At 35.4% G+C, this 26127-nt stretch overlaps 1 protein-coding gene across 1 annotated transcript in view; it reads right to left on the bottom strand.

The window, feature by feature from the left end:
- The window catches only part of LOC6051490 (protein O-mannosyl-transferase Tmtc3), a 471860-nt gene that overhangs the window by 184845 nt on the left and 260888 nt on the right, over window positions 1–26127 (bottom strand). The window contains exon 5 of the mRNA XM_038251901.1: window positions 6357–6472. Within this exon, the coding sequence (XP_038107829.1) occupies window positions 6357–6472 (116 nt within the window). The remainder of the gene's footprint in view (window positions 1–6356; window positions 6473–26127) is intronic.

Raw genomic sequence — 26127 nt, 5'->3', positions numbered from 1 at the left:
CAAATGTTCCTTTAAATGACAAGGGAAATGAAAAAAATAAACTACATGAAAAAAATAATTAAAAAACATCTCAAAATGTTTTGAAAATACTTTAACAGAAAATTCAAATTTTTGCTCTAAAATTTTTAGAATTAACAGAAAATCTTAATTTTTGTCAGAAAATCAACTGCTTATATAATTTTTTTTATATGAAATAAGGTTTCTAGAGTTTTTAAGGTCTTATAAACATTTGTAACACAACAGCTTATAGGATTAAGTCATCAAAAATTGTAAAAAAAAACTTCGTTCGAATATAATTATAAATAAACATTTTTTTGCGAAATAATAAGGCTGGTACAAATTTTATTTTAGGTTTTTGCCCCCCCCCCCCTTCAAAGTTGGCTCGAAAAATCAGGGGGCAAAAATTTTTTTTTTTCAAAAAACTCTAATATTTCAATGAAAATTTAAGTGCAATCAGTTGAAATTAATTTTGAATGCATTCCCCTGCGCTTAGAATCATTTTTAGCATGTTTTGGTTGATTTAAAAATCATTTGAATTTTTGAAAATTTTCGATGTTTATTATCGCAAAAAATTTTTTTTCGCTAAAATTTTGGTTTTCGTCAAATTTAGCATTTTTCGAAAACTAATGATTGCAAAATAACTTAACTAGTGTTAAATACATTTTTAAACACCTTTTCCGTGCAAATGTTGAAACTATGGCTTGTTATTTCAACATTTTTATTTTTTTTATTTTTTTGCCCCCCCTCAAACCCGGCCCGAGCCGAGGGACAAAAACTTTGAAAAATATTTGCATCGGCCTAAATGATTGAAATTTAAAATTTAACAATCAAAATACTTTAGACTGTATAATTTAGAATTTTTAATGATGTTTCTTTAAGGAATTTCAATTAATAATGATTCGAAAGACCCTTAGTATCATAAATTATTTTGCTTTTTTATGTAAAAGACAATTCAGTTAAATGTTTTGGTCATAACTTAAAAACAAATGTGGAATTAGTTATAGGAAATTGTTTAAAAAAACTAGATAAATTTGAATCTATGACATTATGTTCAAAGACAAAAGGTTGAATAGACAAATAGTCAAAGTTTAACAAAAGGTCGAACGTTTTTTTTTTAATTATTTCCTTCATTTTTTTGGATGAGCATGAAACCACAAATATGGAAAAGCTTCCTTATTTCACTAACATTTTCTAAAAAATTAGGAGTTTTGTTTAGGCCCCTCTCAATATTTTTTTCGGAAATTTTTGAAAAGAAGAGACAACAATATTTTAAATGGAACTGATTTAAAAAAAGAAACAGAAGAAAATTGTATAATTACCAACAACTTTTTTTTTAAAAGAATGGAAAAGCTCTCAAAATATATTTAGAAGTCAGACATGATTTTTTTGAAGAGCGGCTCATGTTTGAAAGATTCTATTTTTACAAACGGAAAAATTCTTGAAAAACAAATTTGGAAATCATGGTTTAAGTTTAAAAGAATTGCTCATGATAGAAAATTAAAAAAAAAACTAACAAAAAATCCGTATTTATACAGAATATTATAGAAGTCTGCCTATGTTTAAATACATTTGCTCAATGCTAGAAAATTTTCAAAAATATTACAGAATTGCTACAGTTTACCAAAATTTTGTACTTTTTTTCCTTTCGACTTTTTGTGCATTTGACCTTTATTTCACTATCGACCCTTTATCCATGCGACCCTTTGTCCATGCAACCTTTGGCATTCGACTTTTGTTCACTTTTGACCTTTTGTCGCGCATCCAAAAATCTCGTTTACTTCGTTTTTAGATTAACACCAATTTACAAACATTTTCTTGAATACAAATTTAACCCTCAAAAAAGTTTTGGTTATATGAAAATTAACAAAAATTCCTTAGAATTTTGAAACATTACTATAATGAGGAATTAAAAAAAACTAGTACAATGTTACCCTTTTATGGCCAGATAATGTTCAATTTTTTTGAAAGTTTTTTTTTCAATTTTTTTCTAATGTTGTGTGAAAATATATACGTCCAAACCAAGGGTAACTTTGATAAACAATGTGTTTCTTAAAATTTATTGATAAATTCTACAATTTGAATTATTTACGTCAAATGGAGCATGGATATTATATTTGAGGTAAACTTCAAAACATTTACACAACTGCTTGAAGCTCAACAGGTTTTTTTTAAATCAAAATGTGGTTTTGAATTGCCATCAAAAGCAAATTTGAAGAATGAAAACTTTTTTCCAAATTTACTAAGATAAATATTTTACAAAATATGCCTTTATAATTGAAAAAAAAATCCTGTTGACAAATTTCTTTGAACATGATAGACCGTTGCAAACTCTTTTTGCCTTCCTCACCTCAATGAGGAAAGGCTTTAAAATCACTCGAAAAATGAACTTCTTTATTAGACCTCGTAGACCCACCTTCACGTATACCTATCGACTCAGAATCAAATTCTGTACAAATGTCTGTGCGTGTGTCTGGATGTGAGTCCGTGCACCGAAAAATATGCACACGATTATCTCCGGATTGGCTGAACCGATTTCGACCGTTTTGGTCTCATTCGATCTGTCTTGGGGTCCCACAAGACCCTAGTTAATATTATGAAGTTTAGTAAAGTACTTCAAAAGTTATGCTTAAAAAACGATTTCGAATAAAGTCCGGAAGATTGTAAAAAGGGTGGTTTTTGTAAGAAAACTTGTCATGCTATGCATTTTTTGAAAGGTATTTAAAAGACCTTTCCAACGTTGAAGATCTGACAATCCTATCAAAAGTTATGAGCACTTAAGTGTTATTTATGCACTTTTTGTAGGCCGGATCTCAAATATTTTGATGAAAACGTTGTCCTGATCCACCATGCGACCTGTCTTTGTATAGGTAATCAAAAGACCTTTCCAATGAGCCTAAAACGTTGAAGATCTGACAACCCTATCAAAAGTTATAACCACTTAAGTGTTATTTATACACTTTTTTAGGCCGGATCTCAGATATTTTGATAAAAATAAGTCTTGTTTAAACTCTTTTTTAAGGCTCTGTAGTGTAACTTTATGAATGTAAGGAAGGCACCACCCACCTAAAGGTGGATTAAGCAACGTTTTTGAAGTTTATGTTCCTCAACTCTGACTATAGCCGAGGAAGGGTTCGGCATAAACTTTGAATAATATTTACAACGGCCTTATTCAAACATTTTTTTTTATGAATGTAAAACTATGCTTAGAATTCAAAAAAGTCGAAAAGTTTTAGAATTCTTGCTGAGAATTTCACAACACTATGAAAATATATAAATAATCCTTTTAATCAACAATTTTGTAAGTATAGTTTATTAACTTCCAAAACATACCAAATAAACTGCTTCTAGAGGTACTTAGAACACTTTTCTACAAAGCTCAATACAAAAGTAACCATTTCGTTCGCTTTAATTCAAGATTATTTGAAAAAAATATGTTTTCTTCCTTTTATGAATTAAATATCTCACGAATTCTGAAAAAGAATTAAGAGGCAGTATTTGTAAATATTGCTCGGTTTGTTCTAGAGGTCGTATCGAGGTGCTCCGATTTGGATGAAACTTTCAGCGTTTGTTTGTCTATACATGAGATGAACTCATGCCAAATATGAGCCCTCTACGACAAAAGGAAGTGGGGTAAAACGGGCTTTGAAGTTTGAGGTCGAAAAAACATAAAAAATCTTAAAATTGCTCGCATTTCCGTAAAACTTCATCAATTCCAACTCTCTTAGATGCATTCGAAAGGTCTTTTGAAGCACTTCAAAATGAGCTATAGACATCCAGGATTGGTTTGACTTTTTCTCTTAGCTTTTGCAAATTACTGTCAAAAATGGATTTTTTTGAAACCTTAATATCTTTTTGCAACAGTTTCCAACACCCATACTCCCATAGGACAAAAGATAGGTAATCTAATAGACCATAAGCCTACGGTATTAACTTTTTGGCCAATCGCAGTTTTTCTCATAGTTTTTCGATTTTTCTAGAACAAACATTTTGCAACGTTAGTTTTTGCCCTGTAGGCCAAGAAGATGGCACTTTTTGGTCTCAATTTTGTCATATTTGGAATCCTCGGACAATTTCACGTAAGTTAGATGTATTGGAGTTGTAATTTTAATTTAAAAAAATAACTAAATAAAACATTTTTGAAAAAAGAAATAGATAGAATAGAATAGAATTAGAATCTTATAAACCCTATGATTAATACGTCAAATGCTGTATCAAGTAGGCGAAAATCTGTTTTACTCCTAATCCAACAAATTGTTAAAATAGTAGTTTATGCAACAAGTTGCAAAAAGATGATTTTTTTAGCACGAGTGGTACATTTATCCAACGAGGTTCACCGAGTTGGATAAATACGAAGAGTGCTGAAAAAATCAAGTTTTGCAACGAGTTCCGTACAACATTTTTTGCAATTCCAAAAAACACACACTGAGTGAAATTTTATGTCAAATTTTCATGTATTTTGTCAATAAATCGTTTAAATCAAAAAAAAAAATTGAAAAGTGTTTCTTTTCGAAACAAGTGCTGAAAAGTTCAACTTTTCAGCACCCATTTGAGTGCTGAAAAGTAGAACTTTTCAGCATTTATTTTGGAAAGTGTTGCTATTCCATTCTGTGATTTTTGGTACAGAAAAGAAGGCTATTTCGTCGTTCAAGAATGACAGGAAAAGTAAGTAGTTTCAAGACGGAATTGCAAAAAATATTTTAATTCATTTTAAATGGCAATTTTTCCACTCAAATTTACAACTCCAATAATTCTAACTAACGTGAAATTTTCCAAGGATTTCAAATATGACAAAGTTGAGACCAAAAAGTGCCGCTATGGAGGCCTTCAGGGCAATAACTAACGTTGCAAAATGTTTGTTATAGAGAAATCGAAAAACTATGAGAAAAACTGCGATTGGCCAAAAAGTTAATACCGTAGGCTTATGGTCCATGAAATTACCTATCATTTGACTTTTGGGAGTATGGGTGTTGGAAACTGTTGCAAAAAGATATTAAGGTTTAAAAAAAAACAATTTTTGACAGTAATTTGCAAACGCTAAGAGAAAAAGTCAAACCAATCCTGGATGTCTATAGCTCATTTTGAAGTGCTTCAAAAGACCTTTCGAATGCATCTAAGAGAGTTGGAATTGATGAAGTTTTACGGAAATGCGAGCAATTTTAAGATTTTTTATGTTTTTTCGACCTCAAACTTCAAAGCCCGTTTTACCCCACTTCCTTTTGTCGTAGAGGGCTCATATTTGGCATGAGTTCATCTCATGTATAGACAAACAAACGCTGAAATTTTCATTTAATCGGAGCACTTCGATACGACCTGTTACACATTGGTGAAAAACTCGCTCAAACTTTAAAAATCGACTGCTTAATGAAACTCTTCAAAAATTTATAACATTTAAGTAAAACGAATTTTAGCAGACAAAACACAAAACCATGAAATTTCCTCTGGGTTTTGGTCTTTGGTCAGCACAGTGGTCATAAAAACTCATTGGAATATAAAACAATATTCTTTTTGTTGCATTCCCTTTACCCTCCAGTCCCAAATGAATTAAAATTCCTCTTTGCTCTAGGCTGAAGAAAAAAGGAAAACACGCGCTCTGCGGCGACGACCACCCGGAAAATGGCACCGCCACGGAAAATGAAAATGCTGCTGCTGTTTTTCTTTGGCGGTCTCGGTGGGTTTTGTTTTGTTTTGTTTTTTCTGCCCCCGAGGTTGATTTCCTTGGTGAGCCAAGGGGAATTTGTGCACTGAGAAAAATGTTTGAGTTTAAATCATTTTTGTTGTTTGCTTGAAAATGATTTTTTTTTGTAATTTCTCAGTGTTTCATAAAAAAGTGAAATCAAAACCCACCAAAAAACAAAGGTCAGAGTGGAATTTCCTCCGAGGCTGTGGCAAATCTCACACTCCGAGGGGTAAGAGGAATGCGCTCCTTAGGGGTGGAGGAAGGCACGCTCGGCGAGGGAAATTGACCAAAATTGTTGAAATTATTTTGTTTTCTTGCCCCCTCCTCGCCCCTCAGTCAGCCGGGTTGACCCGAATTCCGGATTATTTTTCTTTAACCCGCCGGGGAGCAAACAGCACAAAAAAATTTGTTAGAGGTTAGGCTTAGGGCTTAAGGTTAGGACAAATGGGGTTGGGGAAGGAAAATCCTATGTTTTTTCCCCACGCAAATCGTTCCGACTTTCATTTCGTCGTTTTCCCTTGGCGAAGGAAAAAAAAAATGATTAAAATGAATCACTTAATTTGGACTTGTTTGTTTGTTTTTGCGTGTGGGGCAGGGACTGAAGGCATTTTTCTGTGTGTGTGATTTCTTTTTGCCAAGCTTCCCTCCCCAGGACAAACAAAACGCAAACTGGACTCACCTTCTGGGCGACGAAGATCTCGTAAATTGCACAAACGCCGGTGATGGTGATGCCCTGCTCCTTGCAGAGCATCGCCGTGGCCACGAAGACCATGGCCACCGACAGGTACCGCCAGCCTGGAAAAAAAATGAAAAAGAGAGAAGAAATAGGTGTAAATTTTGGGATTTTGCGGTGTGTAAAACCTGCGAATCGTCAATTAAGGTTTCGTTTGTTGGAATATTTTGAGGTCTTTTGAAAGTTGAGAAGAGAGCTTTTTGTTTCTTGTTTCTTGTTTCTTGTTTCTTGTTTCTTGTTTCTTGTTTCTTGTTTCTTGTTTCTTGTTTCTTGTTTCTTGTTTCTTGTTTCTTGTTTCTTGTTTCTTGTTTCTTGTTTCTTGTTTCTTGTTTCTTGTTTCTTGTTTCTTGTTTCTTGTTTCTTGTTTCTTGTTTCTTGTTTCTTGTTTCTTGTTTCTTGTTTCTTGTTTCTTGTTTCTTGTTTCTTGTTTCTTGTTTCTTGTTTCTTGTTTCTTGTTTCTTGTTTCTTGTTTCTTGTTTCTTGTTTCTTGTTTCTTGTTTCTTGTTTCTTGTTTCTTGTTTCTTGTTTCTTGTTTCTTGTTTCTTGTTTCTTGTTTCTTGTTTCTTGTTTCTTGTTTCTTGTTTCTTGTTTCTTGTTTCTTGTTTCTTGTTTCTTGTTTCTTGTTTCTTGTTTCTTGTTTCTTGTTTCTTGTTTCTTGTTTCTTGTTTCTTGTTTCTTGTTTCTTGTTTCTTGTTTCTTGTTTCTTGTTTTTTGTTTCTTGTTTCTTGTTTAATATTTTTTTTCTCGAAACTATTTTTTCCTAGAAAACTTGATCAATTCAAAGTCCTACAGTTCGACGTTCTGAAAACGAAAACGTTTAATGATCCCAACCTAATTTGATAATGTGTTTCCATATCTCATCACCTAATCCAGGAGTCAGAGATGAATTTCTCTTCTTCGAAATTCAGTACATGAAGCAACACCACATCTGGCTTCAAAATCCACGTCACCCAGTTGACTCCTCCAGAGTTCCGTAGATTGGCCAGGTGGTTGATTGTTCGAAGCAACGAGCAAGTCAATTTAGACGGGGCCCAGGTGTTGCCGACGACTACCAGTTCTGCGTACGAACCTCCCCGGTAGTCGAAACCAGGCCAAAAAGGGATGACGACCGAGCCGAGCAGCAGGACGTGTCGTTAAAATTTCACCTATTTCTTGGGACATTTCCCTGTTGGCTTCTGCAGCTGTGCGGTACAAGAGGACCATCCAGAAATTGCTTTATTTCTGCAGAATTTTACTCTTGTGGGGTGAAAACATGGAAAAGTGGCGGCAAAATGGGGGAGAAAATTGTCACGTAATGTGCCGAGTCTTAAATTGATTATAACCGACTGTAAAATGTAACCACTTTTCCACTTTGGCTGAGTTATGGTACAGCTGGCATGTGCGAATTTATGTGAATGTGTGCGAACGACTGCGGCGTGTTGCCTAGTTTTGGGCGTTTGCCGGCTGGCAGTGACATCTGGTGGGGAGTAGTGCGTTTTGTGGACGTTTTAAATATAATTTTTGTTCAGTTGTTCGAAATCTCTTCAACTGAAAAAAACATAATTCCTTTTCTGCTTAGTCAAAGTGAAAATATGTTTCCCAAAGAACCCTTAAACCCGTCGTACATTTTCACCACACTAAGGACACCGTCGCGTTCGTAGGTGTGTGTCTCATAAATACAATGTTCAAGCTAAAACACACAACCCAATAAAAGGGAGGCTGCTGAACCGGTCTTGCAAGAGGTGGGAGGACGAGGGCAAAACGGAGAGACCTTGGAAACCATCTTTCTCCGACCGTTCTTTGGGTTTTCCTTAAACAGACGTGTACGTACGCACACACATTCACAAACAACAACGTGACGTGTTTATGTGCGCGCCGTATGAAGTGCAAATGGAGCTTCCTTCTTGCCCAAACTTCCCTCCTTCTCATCGGAGGCTCTTTGAACTGCGGAGCTTAGACACTTTGAGAGAAACAGCATTGAGGTTATGATGGGGAAGGTGTGTGCGCGTGTGAGATGAAAGTACATCAGATTGTACCCATAACGGGGAGGGGTTTGAGGATGTTTGGAACGGTTCTTGGCAGGATTCGAGGGGGTTTTAAACGGAAGAAAACGAATTATGGATAATTATGGTGTAAATTTTGTTGATGAGGTTTCAATCATGCATTAACATTGTCGTACTTTGAGCACATTTGAAAATGAGAAAAAAAATCAATAGACTACTTAAAAATAAATCATCGTTTGTCTTCTAAATTGAAATATTGAATTGAAATCGTGATTCTTTGTTATATGGAGCTCAGACAGTCGTCTACCTCCCACCCCCTCTTAAATTGTTCACGTAGTTCATGGATGGCAATTTGTACAGCTCCTTAACGCGATAAAAAGTCTGACTAACAGGATATCGTAGTCAAATAAAATTACAATTACAACAAGAATAACAAAAGCTCAAAAAAGCGTATTTTGATCAATTAAAAAATGTATTCCAAATAGTTGAAAATCGATTAGGTTATATCTGCAATCATTTTTTTAGTCCTGTTCAAACTGAATTTAACAATTTCATAATAATTTTATCAGGAAGATCAGATTAGATTACGAAAGTTTTATTTCTTAGCATTGAAAATCGGATCAATAGCTAGATGACTCTGAATTCCCGAATCGAGGATTTTTTTGCTATTTGTCCCGGGATTTGAAAAAAAAAACAACAAATTTTGGTCTGAAAACTTAGATTAAGTTGTAAATATAGATGAACAGTTTAATACTGAGTAATCGATAAGAATTTTAAAGCATTAAAATTTGTTTATCAGCATTAATTTGGCTTATTTGGAAAAATTGTTGAAATTTTAGTTTACAGATCCGTAAAATGTCTAATGCTTTAGATGTTTTTACTTAGATTTATTTTTGAAGACTGGTTTTTATATTTACGTATATTTATTAGTAAATATAATTTGCAATTTTGGAAAAAAAATATTAAGCATCTGTTGCAAATCAAGACACATGTAATGAATTAAGAGAGCTATTTAAGCCAACTTTTTTTGCATAATATTTTGAATGACTTCGGTTAAAACAGGAACAGAACAAAACAATTAGTACACCGATTTCAAAATATTACTCAAAAATGTCCTCAAAATATGTTTTAAACAAAACATGAAATTCTAAACTTATAAAAAACTGTTTTTATCTTATTTGTTGTTTACTAAGTCAATTTCAAAATAAATTTTCAAGGTTTTCTTGTCATGTCATAAAATAATAAAATAATGTATAAAAATCCTAAATTTATTTTAAAAATTATTAAAATGTTATTATATTGGAATAAAAATTGTAGCATGTTCAAATGCAAAGCACAACAAAGAACAAAAAAAATCAAATTTTAATTTCTTTTAAACTATTTAAAAGCTGTTGTCCTTTTTTAAGAAAAGAGTGTAGATTATTACCAAATAATATTATTGCGCAAATTCAATGATTAAAGCTTGAAAACCATAACAATCATAACGAAAAAAAAACAGATTTTTGGACTGTTTCATAAATTTCCCAGAATCCCGGGAATTCCCGGGATTATAAAAATATTTTTCCCGTTTCCCGAGAAATTCAAAACCCGGGATAATTGGACGCCCTACATTTTGCATCAGAATTTTAAAATTTAAATGGTTGTGTTTCGAATCCCGGACACTGATAAAATCTGATACGAAATTCGGACACTTTTGTTCAGAAATTCCGGACACTCGTTTTTTTTTTATGAATCGCACTAATTTGGACTGATTTTTTTAGTGAAATATCAAATAAGTTGGTTACATCAAAACACTCGATATTTTGAAGAAAAAAATGATAGAATTTAAGGAAATCAGAACCATGAATTGCTGCTTTATCTTCCCTGTGCATTGAACGCCTTTGAAATATTTCAGTGAAATGTTTCAATTTTTTCATAAAACTTATATTTTTTATTTAATTTAATTGATTTTGCATTGCCAACAGCGTCCAAACAAATTTGAAATAAACGTTTTTGTAAGCATCAAATAATACAGTGTTGACAGTTATTATGAGAATATATATATACAAATAATTGATTGAACATGATGAAGTGTCCGGGATCAGTTATCAATTTGTTTTTTTTTTTTTAATTTTGTTATGAAACAATTTTTTTTTGTCCATGCTAAGTTTTATTATAGAAATATGATATTTTATTTAAAAAAATAGTAAAATTTTTTCGAAGGTTATTTTTGCAATTTTTTTCCTTCTCTGTCTAATTCGTTCTCCTTAGTACCAGTAAACTCTCTCCCCATTTTGTAATTGTTAAAGCAACCTAGGGACCATCCACAAACCACGTGGACACTTTTTTGGAAATTCCAACACCCCCTTGTGGACAATTGTCCATACAAAAAAACTTTTTGTATGGAGCGTGGACAATCAATATACCCCCTAAAGTGTCCACGTGGTTTATGGATGGTCCCCTAATAAAATGAAATGAAAAATGAAATAGTAAAATTAATTTCTATTATTTTTTTTTTGTTAAGTGTTTTTATAAATTTGGATCGAACATTGTCCATGCAATATTTCAAAAATCTAATATTTAGTATTCAAAAATCCAAATCTAAAAATTCCTTCCCAAAATACAGATTTTTGAATACTTACTACGGGATTTAATCGATCGGATTTTATGTTTTGAAAAAATAGCAGGTAATATTTTACGATTTTTTTTAATCACGCATGTTTTTCTAAAATACTGTCAAACTAAATTTTAAAAATCATGATTAGGTGTTAATTCACATTTGCCATTGAAAATAACCGTTTTCAAGTTATATGAACATTAGGGTACATGTTTAGACAAAACAAAAAAAAAAATCAAGTCAAGCTGAAAAATATCCAGGAATTTTTTTCCTTTTTTTTACATTGTTGGCCAGATTGCTGATTGCTAAGGCGTCATCCATAAAGTATGTCACGCTCTAGGCGAGGAGGGGGTGTCTGAGCTAGTGTGACATTACATGTTATAAGTATAAGAAAAGCGTGACAAAGGGGGGGGGGGGGTAAATTTTGGCTGATTTTAGCGTGACGTACTTTATGGATGCAGCCTAAGATACATTCATATTTTGTGAAAAATTATTTTTTCTCAAAGACATCCTATAAGTCCTCTTTTTGAACTCGCGATAACTCGGACCTTACTGGTTAAATCATTAATGTTTAAAAATCGATGCCGGTGTGCTCTTCCTATAGATTCCTATCTAAATAGAACAAGTGCATCGAAGTGCTGCTCTTTTAAAAAGGAATAGTTTATAAATTTTATGATCACGATCAACATTTTAAAACCTTTTTATCACTGTAAAATGTTGGGCTAGATTGTATATAATTATGAGTTTTTTTTTTATTACTAAATGAGCAAAAAATTGATAAAAAAAACATTGCAAAAAAGAGCCAACCAATGATGAAAAAACCATTATCAAAAGAAAATGTTTGGACGCTTATCAGAGTAAAAATCCGGCGCTCTTCTCTCACGCACGAAAGATCTTCTAGAAGAATCTCAAAAAATTATCACCTGGATTATTTGGCGGAAAATCGACTTCACTAATCCACTTACAGATGTAACATCTTACGATCAAAAATGACCTGTCACAATTTGTAAATGAACAATGTTTGCAAACAAAATGAAATGAATTAATTTTAGTGGTGCCTACAATGAGATTCACAAATAATCATCTACTGATTGATTTTTTTTGAAGTTCGAAAGTGATTTCTTTTGCGTGATTGGCCTTTTCTCTCTTTCGCGGGCGAAGAAAGTTCGCAAGCGAAATTTTGTTAAGCGATTATTTTATCCCTGGAGCTTACAGTTTCTGAAAATCGCTAGTTTAAAAACGAGGGCTAGTCAAATGACACTGAAAAGAAACTAATTTTCCACAAAATTTAAGCTTTAAAAGGTTGTATATCAGCATCCAGCCGTCCGATCGACACAGCCATAAAAGGAAAAGAATGTTTGTAAATATTTTTCATTATCATGAATGAATTTATTTTTATAAATGTAAAAATAGCATCAATTTCGTTCATTACGTGATTTATGAACACCCCCTAAAACCAAACACGTCATTAAGGTGAAGATGTTTATAAATGATTTTTCACAAATATTATTATTTTTTTTCTTAAAAATACACTATTCAAGATTTGTATTTGATGGCACCGTAAACAAAATGAAAAAATCTTTCCTGTACAAAACAAACTAAAACAATTAATTTAATTTGGACTTGCCGTGCTTCCCTCAGCTACAGGTTCATGAAGCATAAAACCATGGCACTAGCTTTCGAACCGGCACCTCGTCGTCGTCGTCTTCATCGTCATGCTGCTATTTGGCCCCTAGACTTTGAAAAGCTCATGTTACACACATTACGAGCACAAGCAGCACACACTGTGAATGAAACCGAGCTTACACAACCCCCCTTGCGCCACGATAAGGATTTAATTAAATAAAATATCCTTTTCCATTTTTCATTCATATTTGTACCATTTATTTCCCCTCCCCGGAGAGTTCCTGGCGAAGAGGGGTTCTTTTGCGTGTGAACCTTGAGCAATTTTCGGGTGGATTTTATTTCCTTTTTCGAATTTTACGACTGACTGACGGCTGTCGTGTCGTGTCGCGTTGTGTTGTGGTGCCGGTTGAGGGTTAACAAATGCGAAATGGGCTTGTAAATGTTTTATTAAAAACGTGTGAGCCTTCCCCAACCCCTCCACCGTTATGCGGAGTAATTTAAGACAGACTCACTTTCACGCTCTGGTGGAAGTTGCAAAATTTTGTCAGGATGTAAATTGGGATTGAAGGGGGGAGGGTTGACTTTTAGTCTTGTGCGAGCCACCCACACCAAATGTGACACATTGTTGGCACAAAGGCACAAACAATGAGACTTCTTACACTCGACCTCCCCTCCCTTGGGGAGAAGAAGTATTGTTTCAAGCTAATTGAAAACATAACATGCAGTTTTGCTGGGAGTTGTCACACCAAGATGTGGGCGTGAAATCTGTACTGAGGGTATTTGGAGGTGACAATGTGCCAAATTTAAGTGCAGAAGAAAGGATTTGGATGATGAATATTTGACTGAATAAAAGTTTAAAAAGTACTAGAATACAATGAAAATTTTCAATAGAAATAAAAATAATTATAATCATTATCGAATTCCGACGAAAGCATCAGCTCATACTGCATTTCAGTCTGATCTGCAAGTCACCTCCAGTGCAAAACAATAGCAAACGAGTTTAGTGTCCCCGATTTTCATGCTCTCGTCTCCCATCACGATTTATTACTCCGCTCTAATTTCGCCGAGAGTTATGCATAAACCATGACGTTCGCCTAAATGTATGCACGTGTATATACGTGTGCAGCTGCCGAGCTGGCGTGTCCTTTTCAAGCCATCCACAATGGCGTGTGTGTCCTGAAGCCCTGGAACCATCTCTTTCGAAACAGGCGATGACCAGCAGCAGCAGCAGCAGCCACCATGAAAAAGTAAATTTAATTACATCCTCTCCAGCAGCCGACGCGCCCCAGTTTGTTTGTTGGCCATTTTCGGCGGCGACGGCGAGCAGTCCCATTCAGCAGGGCTCCGGCACAATTAATATGATTATTTCAGATAAATTGAGTTGTGAATTTAATTTTATGTCCGTTATCTCACTGGTTTCGGCGCTGCTACCACCATCGTCGAGAGCAGCCCCTCGTTTAATTTCGGTACGATTTTCCAAATGTGAAAATTTAGCACTTTTGCGAGCCCCCACTACGGAGGGTTGATAGAGGGGGGCTTTCGGTAAACATGTTGGTTTGTACTGAAAATACCTGGTAATTAATACGTACACACATTTTGCTCAGAATAAGCCCGGTTCTGATTTTCAGGCCCGTTTAACGGGGGCACATTTACGCACAAAACTATTATAATGAGTTATAATTTCAGGAACCCCTCGACTGCCGATTGTTCTGTGGTTCGTCCCGAATGCACGAATTGCAAATAAATAATTAAAAATATTCCATTTAACGGGACCGCTGTGTGGCAAACAACATTTAACAAAGATTCGTGGACAAGCAAATCAATTTAATTTATTGTTGGAAATCAGTACTTAAATTATCTTAATTCATTAATCTCTAAAATGATAATTAATAAATGCCAAGTTTCATACTAAATAACATATTTAACTTCGTGCTTAAAGTACTTTATGTCATACTTTATTTTATTTTTTAATTGCATATTGAATTTCATGCTAAATTCCATACTGAATTTCTTACTGAATTTCATATAAGATTCATATGTAATGTTATTGCTTTATTTCATACTAAACTATATACTGAATTTCATCATGAATTTTAATACTTAAATTTATGCTGAATTTTATATTGATGTTCACACTAAATTCGCCACATAAGATCATACTGAATTTTGTACTGATTTTCATACTGAATTTCAAACTATTTTTTTTAATGAATTACATTACTTTTACTTTACTTTTACTGCTCAGACAACCCCCGGGTCATGAGCTGTCTCCAGATGCGCTGCCACTGAACTCGGTCTTGGGCTGCTACTCTCCAATTCCGACTCGGGACTCCCACACTTCGAAGATCTTCCTCCACTTGGTCTAACCACCTTGCACGTTGCGCCCCCCCTCCGCCGCGTTCCAGACGGCTCCGAATTAAACACCAACTTCACCGGATTGATAGTCTGGTTCGGTTGGCGCGCATCCAGCGCGTCCGGCATTCTCGCGACGTGTCCGGCCCACCTGATTCGGCCAGCTTTGGCGACTTTCCGAATGTTTGGCTTGCCGTAGAGTTGCGCCAGCTCGTGGTTCATCCTTCTCCTCCATACCGTGTTCTCACGCACGCCGCCAAAGATCGTCCTAAGCACTCGCCGTTCGAAAACTTCAAGCGCTTGCAGGTCCTCCTCGAGCATCGTCCACGTCTCGTGCCCGTAGAGAACGACCGGTCTTATCAGCGTTTCGTACATGGTGCACTTTGTACGCCGGGAAAGATGACCAGACCGTAGGGTCTTGTGGAGTCCATAGTAGGCACGACTACCGGTGATGATGCGCCTCCGAATTTCTCTGCTGCAGTTGTTGTCCGACGTAACCAACGATCCGAGGTACACAAACTCCTCCACGACCTCGAACTCGTCGCCGTCGATCGTCACGTTCGGTCCTATGCGAGCCCTAAGGGACTCGGTTCCTCCTGCCAGCAGATATTTCGTCTTCGCCACATTCACCTTCAATCCAACCTTCTCTGCTTCCCGCTTCAATTCGGTGTACCGCCTGGCCACCTCCTCGAACGTCCTGCCGACAATGTCCATGTCGTCGGCGTAGCAGATGAACTGGCTGGATCGGTTGATAATCGTGCCCCGCATGTTGAAGCCCGCCCGCCTCATTACACCTTCAAGCCCAATGTTGAAACAGAGGCCGGAGATACCGTCGCCTTGTCGCAGTCCCTTGCGCGATTCGATCGGGTCGGACATCGCCCCCGAAATCTTCACGCTGCACCGTGCCCCGTCCATCGTTGATTTCACCAGTCTGATCAGCTTCCCGGGAAAGCCGTTCTCGTACATGATCTTCCATAGCTCTTCGCGATCGACCGAGTCGTACGCGGCTTTGAAATCGATGAACAGGTGGTGCGTCGGGATCTGGAATTACATACTGAGTTCAATACTAAATTTCATACCAAAAATAACTAAATTTCATTATGAATTTCATTTTGAATGCAATACCGAATTTCATTCTAAATTTCTTATTAAATATTATTGTTACATATTATACTTAACTACATACTGAATTTTATCATGATTTTCATACTGGAATTGATGCTGAATTTTAAATCAATAATTATACTGAACTTGATACATAATTTCATGCTGATTTTCAAACTAAATTTTATACTGAAATTAATACTGAATTTTTAACATTTTTTAAACTGAATTTAATATTGAAATTCATACTTAATTATACACTGAATTTTCTACTAAATTCCATACTAAATTTTTGTATGAAAATTTCATAATAAATTTCATACAAAAAAAAACTTAATTTCATAAGAAATATCATTATGAATGCCATAAGGAATTTTATTCAAAATTTCATATTAAATGTTATTGATTTATTTCATACTAAACGACATACTGAATTTTGCCATGAACTTTAAACTGAATTTCATCTTGATTTTCATTTTGAATTTCATGCTGAATTTCATTTAATATTTATACTGAATTTGAAACATAATTTCATACCGAATTTCATACTAAATTTTACACTGAATTTCATACAGTATTTCATACTGAATTTCATACTGAATTTCACACTGAATTTTATACTGAATTTCGTAATGAATTTCATACTGAATTTCATATTGAATTTCATACTGTATTTCATACTAAAATTCATGCTGAATTTTGTATTGATTTTTATACTTGATTAGAACATAATATCATACTCAATTTCATACTGAATTCTATACTTAATTTCATACTGAATTCTATACTAAATTTCATACTGAATTCTATACTAAATTTCATACGGAATTTCGCATTGTTGGAATTCGAGCGAGAAGAAGGAAAGCATTTCTCGCTCGCGAACGAGGGAGAGAACTTGTAGGTTCTATTCTCTTCTCGCTCGCGCTCGCATTTTCGTTCGCGTTCTCGCTCTCGCCGCGAGCGCTCGCGAGCGCCTCGTGCTAGCCGTTCGTCCCAAGCTAGCAATTTGTTTATCAGGCTTATGAATACGAACCAGGCGATGGTATAGAGGTGTAACTTCAATCGCTGTGTTGTTTTTTGTTCGTTTCTAACACGTTCGCGAGAGCGCGAGAGCGCGATAATACCAACACTGGAATTTCGTCATGAATTCTATGCTGAATTTTATACTGAATCTAATATTAAATATCATACTGAATTTCACACTGAAATTCATGCTGAATTTATATTCATTTTTTTTTTACTGAATTTGAAACATAATTTTATACTCAATGTCATACTGAATTCTATACTGAATTTCATACTGAATTTCATACTGTATTTCGTAATGAATCTCCTTCTGAATTTCGTAATGAATCTCCTTCTGAATTTCGTAATGAATTTCATACTGAACTTCATATTGAATTTCAAACTGAATTTCATACTGAATTTCGTAATGAATTTCATACTGAATTTCATTCTGAATTTCAAACTGAATTTCTTACTGAAATTCATGCTGAATTTTATATTCATTTTTATACGGAATTTGAAACATAATTTCATACTGAATTTTATACTTAATTTTATGCTGAATTTCATACTGAATTTCATAGTGAGTTTTATAATGAATTTCATACTGAATTCCAAGCTGAATTTGAGGAGCGGCCGTGGCTGACTGGTTACGGTGTTTGCTTTGTAAGCGAATGGTTCTGGGTTCGATTCCCATCTGCTCCCAACGAGAAAGTTAAGAACACAGAAATTTGAAATGATGAATACAAACGAAAAAACTAAAGTCACTCGAGGCGGGGTTCGATTCCCCGTCCTTTGGATTGGTAAGCAAAAATGCTAACCACTAGGCCATGACGACTTAGTGAGCATAGACTGGAATTAGGAATACTGTTACAACCAACCCGCAACGCCTTTCGAGGTGTATCCTAGGGTTCTACCTCTCCTACTAACATTGAGTCCAAAACCTCCCTACAAACATCTATACCACTAAGGTGACGTAGGGGTCCTTGCGCACTTTAGATAGGTGTTTACTAACGATCCTTCCCATCCCTGAGGATAGCTTGGACCCGGCCAGGACCCCCTTATGCCCTGGGTAGTATTACACACTCATCAAAAGATGAAGACATGATATCTTCCGTGTTGGGTTATTGTTCCGGATGAGGGTCTAACACAACCACACCAAACAGTGGGATAAGCGTTGTGGAGCCTTCCGGTGGTGGGGCGTCCTCCAAATGCTTATGCTAATGCTAATTCCAAGCTGAATTTCAAACTGAAATTCATGCTGAATTTTATATTTATTTTTATACTGAATTTAAAACATAATTTCAAACTAAATTTTATACAGAATTTCATACTGAATTTCAAACTAATTTTTTTATTTAATTACACACTAGTTTCATACTGATTTTGATACTGAATTGTATACAAAAAGGGTATAAATTTCAAGATCATTTTAAATTTTATACTGAATTTTGTACTTAATTTATTACTGAATTAGTTTATACTAACAGGCTATCGTAACCAATAAAACAACAAATTACAAATTACAAATTACAAATTACTGAATTCAATAATGAGTTTCCTACTGGATTTCATGCTGAGTTTCAAACAAAAAGTATCAAAAAGTCATGATGAATTTCATTCTAAATGCCATACCGAATTTTATTATAAATTTCATACCGATTTCAATACAAAGTTTGATAAAAGTCTCATTAAAAAATCTTCAGCTTTAAAAAGTTCATGATAAATTTCCATTAAATTTCAACAATTTTTATTCATTTTCTCATTCAAAATCCACTTGTCTAGTCTGGTGCAGCTTTCACTTACGACAACCTGGCGCTGATGCGAACGTGAGTTTGGAGGCTATTTGGGTCAGGCTTTTCGGTTGTGATTCGCTCGATTTGCTGCCACCCCTGCCGAAATGGCCATATTTATGTTTGATGATGCCGGCCCAGATTATGCATTTGGCGCAATTGCCCGGCACTGGTTTGTGTTTAATTGAATGGCACGGGGAGCGGGCTCTGGTGATTGTGCAGTTTATATGGAATCAGTGAGCGGTAGGTGGAAGCAGGGGATGGTTTGATCAGTATCAGTAAATGAAAAGTAGAAGACAAAATTAAAAAAAAGAACAAAAATTACGACAAATTTAAAAGTTTTATTCCATTGATTTGGGTTTCAAATCATTCTTTTGACTGCTTTGCTTCAAAAAATCACTTGGAGAATAAGCTTTTAAAATAATAATTCTATAGTTTTAATATACGTATTGACCCAGGAGAAAAAAACAAATTTAATTGATAAAAAATATCCAATTTTTAAATCATCTAGAATGTTCCAGCCTTCTAACCTAAGCTAACCTAAGCTAACCTAAGCTAACATAAGCTAACCTAACCTAACCTAACCTAACCTAACCTAACCTAACCTAACCTAACCTAACCTAACCTAACCTAACCTAACCTAACCTAACCTAACCTAACCTAACCTAACCTAACCTAACCTAACCTAACCTAACCTAACTGTTTCAGAGTTCTTCAATATTTTGATTTTTATTACAATTAGTTCTACTGATATTTCAAATCAAAGCTCATCAAAATTTCATTACAACATCAAACAACCAAATTTCAAATTTCAAGACCTCATAGCTCAATCATTCCAGGCGCCCTTATGTTTCCCCAAATTCAAGAGTTGTATTTATTACCTGTTAGGGTGGATTTTCATGGATTTTTCGATGACCGACATCGAAAGCGGCTTTCGATGCTCGTGGTCATATTTTGCCGAAAACTCATTTTTATCAATCAGGTTAAATCGCAAAATGGTTTGGATTGATATTTTATGGTAGTATAAGCACAAACAAACACATACCCATCGCCGGAAAGGTGCGAAAATGCGATTTACCGACTTTTCATTTTCGATGCACGAGCATCTTCAGACGACCGACATCGAAAGCATACTCACGACCATGCTTTGCTAAAATGTCCGTGCATTGAAACTCGATGCTCGTCCAGTGCCTTTTTGCTACCTCAGCGGCACCCAAGACACAAACCTAAATAACGCTTTGAAACGCTTGGTACGGGATGGGAATGAAACTTGACGAAACAAATTCTATCTGTCAAACCAGACCTTGTCAACAATCAAAACAGCTGATTTTGCATGGTGAAATGAAGTTAATCTTCTGGCCATTGTTTTGCAGGCGGAATCCGTCCACCGGTGGACGGATTGATTGCCCAGGTTAGCAAGAGGAACTGGTCCACCGGTGGCCGGATTTCTGGACATTGTTTTGCGGGAGGAATCCGTCCACCGGTGGTTGGATTTCGGGGCATTGTTTTGTAGGAGGAATCCGTCCACCGGTGGACGGATTTCAGGGCATTGTTTTGCAGGAGGAATCCGTCCACCGGTGGTTGGATTTCGGGGCATTGTTTTGCAGGAGGAATCCGTCCACCGGTGGACGGATTTCAGGGTTTTGTTTTGCAGGAGGACGGATTTCTGGGCATTGTTTTGCAGGAAGATTCCGTGCACCGATGGACGGATTGCCTGGCCAAGTTGACAAGAGGAACTGGTCCACCGGTGGATGGATTTCTGGGCATTGTTTTGCAGGAGGAATCCGTCCACCGGTGGACGGATTTCAGGGCATTGTTTTGCAGGAGGAATCCGTCCACCGGTGGTTGGATTTCGGGGCATTGTTTTGCAGGAGGCATCCGTCCACCGGTGGACGGATTTCAGGGTTTTGTTTTGCAGGAGGACGGATTTCTGGGCATTGTTTTGCAGGAAGATTCCGTGCACCGATGGACGGATTGCCTGGCCAAGTTGACAAGAGGAACTGGTCCACCGGTGGATGGATTTCTGGGCATTGTTTTGCAGGAGGAATCCGTCCACCGGTGGACGGATTTCAGGGCATTGTTTTGCAGGAGGAATCCGTCCACCGGTGGTTGGATTTCGGGGCATTGTTTTGCAGGAGGAATCCGTCCACCGGTGGACGGATTTCAGGGTTTTGTTTTGCAGGAGGACGGATTTCTGGGCATTGTTTTGCAGGAAGATTCCGTGCACCGATGGACGGATTGCCTGGCCAAGTTGACAAGAGGAACTGGTCCACCGGTGGATGGATTTCTGGGCATTGTTTTGCAGGAGGAATCCGTCCACCGGTGGACGGATTTCAGGGCATTGTTTTGCAGGAGGAATCCGTCCACCGGTGGACGGATTTCAGGGTTTTGTTTTGCAGGAGGACGGATTTCTGGGCATTGTTTTGCAGGAAGATTCCGTGCACCGATGGACGGATTGCCTGGCCAAGTTGACAAGAGGAACTGATCCACCGGTGGACGGATTTCTGGGCATTGTTTTGCAGGAGGAATCCGTCCACCGGTGGATGGATTTCAGGGCATTGTTTTGCAGGAGGAATCCGTCCACCGGTGGTTGGATTTCGGGCATTGTTTTGCAGGAGGAATCCGTCCACCGGTGGACGGATTTCAGGGTTTTGTTTTGCAGGAGGACGGATTTCTGGGCATTGTTTTGCAGGAAGATTCCGTGCACCGATGGACGGATTGCCTGGCCAAGTTGACAAGAGGAACTGGTTCACCGGTGGATGGATTTCTGGGCATTGTTTTGCAGGAGGAATCCGTCCACCGGTGGACGGATTTCAGGGCATTGTTTTGCAGGAGGAATCCGTCTACCGATGGACGGATTGCCTGGCCAAGTTGACAAGAGGAACTTGTCCACCGGTGGTTGGATTTCGGGGCATTGTTTTGCAGGAGGAATCCGTCCACCGGTGGACGGATTTCTGGGCATTGTTTTGCAGAAGGATTCCGTGCACCGTTGGACGGATTGCTTGCCTAAATTTTGCTTAAATTCCGAAATTTAAAAAAAATTAAAATTTTCTTAAACTTATAAATTCACTAAGATTTTTAAAATTTCAAAGTTTTCTAAAATTTCAAAGTTTTCTAAAAAATTTATAATTTCTAAAATATAAAAAAATATATTAAATGTCTTCACTTTCTTTAATTTCTTCAATTCCCTAATTTTTTAATATTTATAATTTCGTGAATATCTTCAATTTCTAAAATTTGTAATGTAAAAGAAATTTCTAAAATTTTTAAAATTTCTAAAATTTCTAAAATTTCTAAAATTTCTAAAATTTCTAAAATTTCTAAAATTTCTAAAATTTCTAAAATTTCTAAAATTTCTAAAATTTCTAAAATTTCTAAAATTTCTAAAATTTCTAAAATTTCTAAAATTTCTAAAATTTCTAAAATTTCTAAAATTTCTAAAATTTCTAAAATTTCTAAAATTTCTAAAATTTCTAAAATTTCTAAAATTTCTAAAATTTCTAAAATTTCTAAAATTTCTAAAATTTCTAAAATTTCTAAAATTTCTAAAATTTCTAAAATTTCTAAAATTTCTAAAATTTCAAAAATCTCTAAAATTTCTAAAATTTCTAAAATATCTTAAATTATTAAAATTTCTAAAATTTCTAAAATTTCTAAAATTTCTAAAATTTCTAAAATTTCTAAAATTTCTAAAATTTCTAAAATTTCTAAAATTTCTAAAATTTCTAAAATTTCTAAAATTTCTAAAATTTCTAAAATTTCTAAAATTTCTAAAATTTCTAAAATTTCTAAAATTTCTAAAATTTCTAAAATTTCTAAAATTTCTAAAATTTCTAAAATTTCTAAAATTTCTAAAATTTCTAAAATTTCTAAAATTTCTAAAATTTCAAAAATTTCAAAAATTTCAAAAATTTCAAAAATTTCAAAAATTTCTAAAAATTCTAAAATTTTTTAAAATTTCTAAAATTTCTAAAATTTCTAAAATTTCTAAAATTTCTAAAATTTCTAAAATTTCTAAAATTTCTATAATTTTCAAACTTCCTATAATTTCTAAAATTTCTAAAAAAAAATAAAATTTCTATGATTTTTAAACTTCCTATAAATTCTAAAATTTCTTAATTTTTTTAAAAATTTTAAAATTTCTATAATTCTTTTAATTCTTTAAATTTCTTAATTTTTTTAATTTCTTTTATTTATTAAATTTCCTTAATTTCCTAAATTACTAAATTATTTCTTAAATTTCTCATATTTCTTGAATTATTTATTTTTTTAATTTTCTCAAATGTTTTAAATTACTTAAATTTTGTTAAAGTCCTAATATTTTTCCAATTTTTAGTCCACTCTATTATCTTTCATCTTTTTTGCATGATTTTTCGCAACGAACATGAGGCAAAAGGTTTTAATTAATTAAATTATGCGCTAGTCTAATCAGACGCCTTCTTGAAAAAGATTTATTGAACAACATCAGCTTATTTCAAAAGTTGTTCTGGAGTTCCGATCGCCACGCAATGCTGCTTTGTTTAGTTAAATTATGCGCTAGTCTAATCACACAACCTTTTGAAAAAGATTTATTGAACAACATCAGCTTATTTCAAAAGTTGTTCTGGAATTCCGATCGCCACGCAATGCTGCTTTGTTTACGTTTTAATCTGTCATTTTCCATCCTTCGTTAACTTGCATGCAAGTGTTCCTTATTCCGGAAAGTCGATTTTGGGGTTGTGTCTAAGCTAAATGAAGTAACGCAAGCCACGAGCATCGAGTTGGTTCGATGCTCGTGCTCTCGATGTCGTTGCACAATCCATGAAAATCCAGCCTTAAACCCGTTGTCGCTCCCGAGCGCTTGACCAACCAATTTTCCAACTCAACCAATAAAGTGCTTGTCCCCCCCCCCCCCCCGGGAAAATTGCTTCCGGGGGCCAATAATTTTCCCTCTTCTCCCACGCGGAAACCATGGCACCGCCGGAGTACCCGAAAAGCTTCGAATCTAGGTCACCACACACCCGGAATCGATGCTGGAGTGCTCTCAACTTGGTGCGTTGAGGGGGTTCGAAAATCAAAGCACTTTTTATTTCGCCGGAACCAGCAGCACATTTTTGGCTCCTCAAATGTGTGTTACCATGGGAAATTTGAGCTGTGTGACTGCGTGACGATTTGCCTTGTGGAAATTTGATACCAGCTTGAGTGTTGGTCATGGTTGAAATGCAGAAGGGAATGTGACCAGCTGACCGAAAATGTTTGGAATTTGAGGGGTTTCGTAATCGAATTACGGTGCAATTTCGCCAAGTCGTAAGTCAAACGGCGAAAACCTACAAAACACTTTCGGCAACGTTTAATTTCAATACTAAACGACACGCATACAAAATCGTGCAACTCACGTACCCAAAAAACCCCCGTTAACTTCGTCAATTGAGCCCATAAATGTCGATTGCCCCTCAATTCCTTCCGTTTTACGGGTCCAAAAATATCCGCGCCTCTATTTTCATCACCAATTTCTGTGTGCCTGCAAATCGCTAAATTAACCAAAAAACGTGCCTCAAAATTACAACTTCCCGTCCATAAAAAAGCGCTCGAGGAGTTCCCCTACCCCCACCAACCCGAAAGGCCGACAGTTCCGGAGTTCTTTTTTTATTTATTTACGTATTCATTCCTACACTCGGTGCACAATTGTGCTGAGCTGGCGGGCTGGAAAAAAAAATCGACAAGTGGGGGGGTAGAAGTGGCTCGGCCCTCTCTGCTCAATCGATTTCAATTTTTACTATTATATTTATTCGCGTTTTATTTGCTCTACGCGTTGCTGCGTTGGGTTTGCTGTCCAGCCTCTCTCGTGCTGGGCACGAGTAGAGAGTACGAGCGCGGGCAATGATACTGTGGGCACTGTGAAAATAAATAAATAAAATTTGATATGACAAAGTCTGGTTATGCAACATCCACAAAATAAATGACATGAATATACATTTTGAACATGTTGTTAAAAAATATTTAAAAAAATATACAACTTTTCGTCAGCATAGCCTAGCATAGCATAGCATTAAGGATCTGTACTATGCTGGCAATGTATTTAGGAACGTAAATTTTCACACTGTGCTACAAGGCTATGTCCAAACAGTCTGAAAATTGGCAAATTGTACACCTATCCAGCGGGTCTCGTGGCGCAGGGGTAGCGGCTTCGGCTGCCGATCCCGATGATGCTATGAGACGCGGGTTCGATTCCCGCCTTATCCACTGAGCTTCTATCGGATGGTGAAGTAAAACGTCGGTCCCGGTTTCTCCTGTCTCGTCAGAGGCGCTGGAGCAGAAATCCCACGTTAGAGGAAGGCCATGCCCCGGGGGGCGTAGTGCCAATAGTTTCGTTTTTTTTACACCTATCCAGCGGAAAAAAGATACATATTTTTAATGAACTTACATTAAAAAATTAACAAATCCAGAGTTTTTTGCTAGGTCCTAATACACATTAAAAAAATCGTGGTTAATTAATATTTAAAAAGGGGTACATGTCAGAAGAAAGGTTTAGTTTTGCCTAAGGCTACCAACTCTTGCTGAGCAAAAATCCGTACACTTTGCCGATATGACACCATGGTATAACAAAAACTGTCAATGAATTATTTATATAAATTAAATTTAATAAATTTGAGAATTAAAAACATAAAACTGTGTCGTTTTTACAGCTAACAAATTTCACACGTTGCACGTTTAAAAGTATTCATAAAATAAACCGTGATTTGAATCAAATCGTTATGTTCTTCAATGTTTTTTGTTAAACGTTTTAAAGTTTACAAAATGTCAAGTTTGCTTTTACGAATAATACCGTTCTTAGTGTTTTCACGAACACTTTTCCAGAGTTTTTTTTTATTGAAAAGGTCCTATAACATGTGAAACACAACAGTTTATAGGACCTTAAAAAAAACTCTAGATTTGTTAATTCACATGTTCAAATGTTTTCACAAGTTTTAGAAAGCCTTTGGAAATGGATATATATATATAGTAAGGAATTTCTAAAAGAACAATTCTAGAGTTTTTTTAAAGGTCCTATCAACATATGAAAGACAAAACTCTAGAATTATTGATAATCAAGATTTAATTGAGGAAACCCAGGAAAACTCTCCCTTTTTAATTCAAACTCACAGAAAAATAAAAATTTCTACACACAAAAAAATATTTCCGAATGTTACATCATTTATGATGTAACACTTTTGCACGTCATTAAACATTTAAATTTAAATGCAATTTGATGTAAATTTGTAACAAATTATACGTAAAAA

The sequence above is a fragment of the Culex quinquefasciatus genome, chromosome 2, assembly GCF_015732765.1.
Source record: "Culex quinquefasciatus strain JHB chromosome 2, VPISU_Cqui_1.0_pri_paternal, whole genome shotgun sequence".
Classification (NCBI taxonomy): domain Eukaryota; kingdom Metazoa; phylum Arthropoda; class Insecta; order Diptera; family Culicidae; genus Culex; species Culex quinquefasciatus.
The sequence above is the reverse complement of the archived record's forward strand: the minus strand, read 5'-3'. Positions and strand labels throughout refer to the sequence as shown.